This window comes from Nicotiana attenuata, unplaced genomic scaffold (genome assembly GCF_001879085.1).
Source record: "Nicotiana attenuata strain UT unplaced genomic scaffold, NIATTr2, whole genome shotgun sequence".
Lineage (NCBI taxonomy): Eukaryota > Viridiplantae > Streptophyta > Magnoliopsida > Solanales > Solanaceae > Nicotiana > Nicotiana attenuata.
The window spans coordinates 140235-146204 of record NW_017671327.1 but is presented as its reverse complement, the minus strand read 5'-3'; the positions used below and the strand labels follow the sequence as shown (position 1 = coordinate 146204).

The 5970-nt window shown below is 34.6% G+C and overlaps 1 protein-coding gene across 1 annotated transcript; it reads right to left on the bottom strand.

The window, feature by feature from the left end:
- Positions 1-3897: 3897 nt before the first annotated feature.
- LOC109207588 (probable galacturonosyltransferase-like 9) lies at positions 3898-5641 on the bottom strand. Its single transcript, XM_019370527.1, has one exon. It carries the CDS (start codon positions 5303-5305, stop codon positions 4175-4177), a length of 1131 nt encoding a protein of 376 aa, XP_019226072.1. The 5' UTR covers positions 5306-5641; the 3' UTR covers positions 3898-4174.
- Between the last annotated feature and the right edge of the window lie 329 nt (positions 5642-5970).

Sequence of the window (5970 nt, the reverse complement as noted above, 5' to 3'; positions counted from 1 at the left end):
CCGGGTGATTTATAGGTCAAGGGTTTGAGCCGTGGAAACAGCCACTAATGCTCGCATTAGGGTAGGCTGTCTACATTATACCCCTTGAGGTGCGATCCTTTGCTGGATCTTACGTAAATGCGGAATGCTATATGCATCGGACGGGAAAAGAAAAGAACATTCGAGACAAAAAAACTTATGATACATTGATCGGATTATTAGCATATATTATATTATGATATATTTCATTGAAGAATATCATCCATAAACAGAACATTAAAACAGAACAAAGCCAGACGACTAAATTTTATTTCCTTCCTTTGAGACAAATCCACACTATAATGGTCACCTCCACTTCATATTCCAACAATGACAGAGTATAATTTTCAAAGTGCAAATTGCATGATAAATGCCAATTATAATATCTCGAATCTGATACCTGCAAATATATGGCCAATAATTTATTCCTTCTTCTAATTTTGTTTTTGTTGAAATTATACAAAAGCATGTGAGGAGACGCCAAACGAGGAATTTTAAATGCATATTATTCTATTTATTGACAATTGTAACAATATATAAAAAGGCAAATAAATAAAGAACGCAATTACCAAAGTCTCTAAGCTGCCACATGATGGTATCAATGCTTTCACAACCACATGAACATGGCTCTCGTAAATCTATGTTTTCAAATTACAAATCTTGTTGCTAAGATAATGGACTGTTAAATCATACACACTACTAATAGGTATTAAGAATTTACTTATCTATTATCCAAGAGAGGTTGAAATTGTAAATTTGAAATAAGTGATTTTCTTAAAAAAAAAAAATTTTTATATATAAATATTTTTCGCTGTTTTGGCTAGTGAATGAAAATATATCTTCTGAAAATAACGGTTGATAGCATTGTTAGCAAATTGGATAGTATTTTGTTAAAATATTAGTATTAAAGATTGATAATGGTATAAATATTTGTTGGAGTAGTGATGTGAAGTAAAGAGTTGAGATAGTTGTGCTCTTCCATTTTATTTTACATTTTTTGGATAGCTGCAATCCGATATTAATTTTCAATTTAAATGTCAGCTCCAGCCTCCAGGTTTGAAACGTTTCGTCTAATTAACTCTCACAATGACAATGAGTTCTTCGTACCCAAAGTAGAAAAATTGGTCCAAATCAAAAGAAAAAGATTTATTCACACATAGTATTTATCATAAATTAATGAAGCATGGCACTAGGGTGTCAATGGTTCGGTTTAGCCGGTTATTTTATAAAATTTGTACCATAGCAATATTTCGGTTATTCTATTATGTATAACCAAAATTAGACTTTACGAAACCGTCCCAATCATGATGGTTTCTCTTCGGTATCGGTACGGTTAGGTTAATTTTCGGTATTCTTAAAAATATCATGTAAAATTCACCAGTAGAAGTATAATGCAATAACATACGTTCTTTTATAGGACTAAGCAAACTCTCTAGACATCTTTACTGTTTAAAGGAGTGATGGATTAATTAAAAAAAATAAAAGATGGCTAGAGTATAGATCCATCAACTATTTTACAATAATATAAAAGATACCAAGCAAAGGCAAAGAAAATATAAATCACACGAGTGAAAAGATATTAACCAATTAAGCTGTGACTCAAGAATAAAGTCTATAGAAGATTAAATATTCAAAAAGATAAATCTAAATTATATGAAAGGATACATATTCAATACATTGTAGTTTGCTACTCATAATCGCTAGAATATTTTGTGTCTTGCTAATAAAGATACTTGAAAAAACTTAGTTTAAGTAGAAGTAGCATAATAGGTTTTAGGAATTAGTATTTTGAGTTTAATTACTTGCTGGCCTGTAATAATTTTCATAATTCCAAGGCCAAAGAAAAATTTAATGCATTATTATTTTTCAACTTACTAGATAAACAAATTTTCCACATGTAAAATTTATTCGATACGGGTATTTTTTCGGTTAATTTTTATAAAATAAAAAACCTACCCTAATTATCGGTGCGGTTATAGATTTATATAAAAACCTATGATTTCTTAACCTAAATATCGGTTCAGTACGGTACGATTCGATCGGTTTAGTCGGTTTTCGAATATCCATTTACACCCACGTACATACACATCAAAAAAAAAAAAGATTAGATACTTATAGGGCAAGGAAATGTTTAGTAAATCAACCAAACTATGAATGGTCAGTCTACATGTGCAAATAGTGGCTAAAGTTCACAACAAAGAGATCATATTTGGCACGATTTCTTTTGAGTTTTTGTGGCCACAATAGAAACCAAAACAAATATTAATACATCAATAGTTGAAGTCAATGGTTATCAAAGGCCAAGAAAACTTCCAGCTATTATTATCCATGTGCTTCACTTTGATATTCACATTAAAATTTTAGAGCCCCACAAATCATACACACACAAATTTTACAAAAACAAGTTGGACAAGTCAAGTATATATTTTAAGCATATCCTTCTTACAAAGGAACCTCCAAATAGAAAAATTGATTTTTGAAAACAACTTTGATGCTAAGTAACAACTAAAGCTTAAAGCTTCCCCTTATGAGTTGGACATTCCCTTTTTTAACACTTCATCTTTTTTTTTCGCCGTTTTATGTTATCTTTACTTTAAATCATTGTCAAACTACCCCAATCATTCTTCAAATAAAGTTCCTAGTCACATTAATCTTTTAACTAACAAAAGAAGAAAAAGAAAGAAAGATAAACAACTAACACAATTATTAACATTACCTAATAAAGAGAACGAAAGCTAACTAAGCTTCCGTTACTAAGATGCCTATATTTTAGAAACATAAAAACGTGTTAGGAAGTTGGGATGAAGCATGAAAGACTAGGGTTAAAATTCGCAATAAGGACAAAAAAATATTTAAGCGTTAGTAGACAGAGTTATCTTTAAATGATTTTTTTTTATTTTTCTAAGTGGTAGTGTGGTAGATATGATTATCTGTTATTTGTTAGGCTAAAACGGCCCAATGATACTCTTAACATGGTGTGATATTGTCCGCTTTGGGCCAAGCCCGCACGGTTTTCCCCAAAAGGCCTCACACCATTAAGAGATCTCTACACCTTATATGTAGACTCCCAATCTTTTCAACTACCAATGTGGGACTTTGTTCGCACACCCAACATTTATGTCGGTGGAAAGTAAGACATTCGATAAATTAGTCAATATACATGTAAACTTACTTCGGGCGATGCTATTAAAAGTACCATAAAAATTACGTTGAAAGTAACACATAAGTATGCTTATATTATACTAGTTGGCTGAAATGGACACAAAGATTATGCGTAGGTTATACTAAATGGCTGAAAATGGGAAACACAAAGGTTACTAATAGCCTGTTTGGCCAAGTTTTTTTTTTTTTGGCCAAAAGCACTTTTGGCCAAACTTTGAGGTGTTTGGCCAAGCTTTTGGAAGGAAAAAAAGTGCTTTTGAGGAGAAGCAGAAGCAGTTTTGGAGAAGCAGAAAAAAAGTAGCTTCTCTTCAAAAGCACTTTTGAGAAAAATACACTTAGAAGCAGTTCTTAAAAGCTTGGCCAAACACTAATTACTGCTCAAAAGTGCTTTTCTAATTAATTAGCCAAACACAAACTATTTCTCTCCAAAAGTAATTTTTTTAAAAGTACTTCTGAGAAAAACACTTCTCAAAATAAGCTTATTTTAGAAGCTTGGCCAAACGGACTATAACTCGTCTCTGAAGGAATGTTTGGTTAACGGGATTAGGATATTAATCCCGAAATAAAAGTTGAAATGGTAATTATTTCATATTTGTCTATCGGAAATAACCTCCGCATACACACGAAAATAACTGTAGCTGTGTAGCAACATTATTAACCAACTTGTGTAATTATTTGGAGTCTTAAAATGCGCGAAATTAGAAATACCAAGAGGAAGAAACAAGAAACGAGTTATTCCTCTTTTTTAGTATATCCCAACATACAAATCGAATCAATTCACCAAAATTGTTACAAGTCCGTGGAACCAACAAAAAAATTAATGTAATCAACTTTAACCCCTAAATAAAACACATTAAATCCCCATTAAAATTTTCAACTATGCCCATGAATATTCTCTCCTTTTTTTTTTCCATCTAATCAATCTGTACAAGGCTATCAAAGAATCACTTAAATCACCTTGTCAACAAAAAAAAAAGTGTAAAAGAATGATCAATCAAATGAAATAATTAGAGTAACCAAAAGGATTAGTACTAGTAGAAAAACCCAAATTAAGATGATGATTAACTCTCACTTTGCTCCTGTGCTTGTACAAATCATAAGGCTCCCAAAGATAATCCAACGGACATGGTCTTTTCTCATCAAGTCTAACCCATGGTTTTCCTTTTCCACTCCAATGTAACAAACTTACTGGGCCTGGATGTAATGACCTACACGAGCCCATCACATTATCACCGCCGAGCCCATGTTGATTCCACCGGTGATTAATGGGCTCGACGAGCCCACCAAATACCAGCAAAAACGGCGGTAATGAGCCCAATTCGTAAATCCTCTTCTGTCTCTGTAACTCCATCCACCTCTCTATTTTTTGCCTGTAATTTCCTTCTCTCCATTTCTTCAAGTCCATTACCATTACGCCAGTGTTGAAGTAACACGGGTTTCTTGACCCGAATACCTGGGGTAATACCGGGTCGGACCAGAATGTATCGGTGAAGTATATCGTGAAATTCGCGTGGCAGTATTCCGGTGCTCCGATGATTCGGGACCCGGTAAGGTTCACCTTCCACAGCTTCTGAATATCGTCGACGAGTACTACGTCGGAGTCTAAGTAAATGACACGTGTTACACACGGGTCGAGCATATCGCCCAGATAGTTCCGGGCGTAGTTTAACGGGTTTTCGAGAGCTTGTCGGATCGAAGATGAGATGAGATTTAGAACTGTGTCTTCTCTGAAAATGTAGACTTTGAAGTTGAGCGAAGGGAAAATGGATCGGACCAGCTGAGTCAACACGCGCGGGCTCGTCGCGTCGAACTCAGCGGCGATGAAGTGGAAGAAGACGTGTTCGGGGCAAGACGCGTGGCGGAGGACTGAGTGAACCGCCGCCATGGATCCACGGAGGTACTCGGAATCCAACGTCATCGCCACGTGGACCAATGAAGGATCACAAGACGATAACGTTTTGCCCTGCGCCGTTACCGGACATCCGACGCCGTTCCTGTACTCCGGCGCCTCCGCAAATCGTCTCTCCTCAGGAAAACTACGAATCCCATAACACCCCGAAAACGATAGAGCTAACAGAAAACAAACCACTGTAATATCGAAAAACCCAAAACGACCCATTTTCATCTGGGTTTCTGGGCTTTGTTCTTTGTTGAGAAAATATGGTTTTAATGTTCTCAAATATTTTCTCTCCCTGTATATTAAAGTGACATTATTGATACAGCATTATGGTGAAGGAAAGAATAGAAGGAAAGGGAGAGTTCTGGAAAAGGAAAGGCCAAAGAATGGTCAATAAATTACCATATATATACATATTGAACATCCAGATTCGTTCAACAATGGTAAATTCGAACAAAAAGACTGTATTCAGTGATTATTACTCAAAAAATCACTTTTAATTTTATTACCATAAATAGAGAGAGAAAAATATGGGATTTTTTATTGATCTTTTTCGCTGTCACTATCTACAATTCCTAGAAGGCATGGGGTTAGCTTGATTTTATATAAAAACACTGCAAGCTCAATGCTACTGTTTACACGCGCGGTTTAGGGTGCGCGTGTGACTCAGTTGAATGAGTGTATAATCCAAAGGTGATTATAATGGGGAATTACGTAATACGTGGAGATTAATTTAGTAATTACGAAAAACAAAAAAAAGTTAAAGGGTTTTCGTAGTTGGTAAGTTTTGGAATTTAATTATTGGAGTTGTTTAGTGAAATATTATACGTGGAAGTTTGTTATGAGAAAAGACATAATTTTCGGTTGGGTATAGTTAGTAGTTAGCTCTAGTG

Bases quoted from the DNA above. Each gene is read 5' to 3' on its own strand.
- LOC109207588 (XM_019370527.1), bottom strand. From the start codon at position 5,305: ATGAAAATGGGTCGTTTTGGGTTTTTCGATATTACAGTGGTTTGTTTT.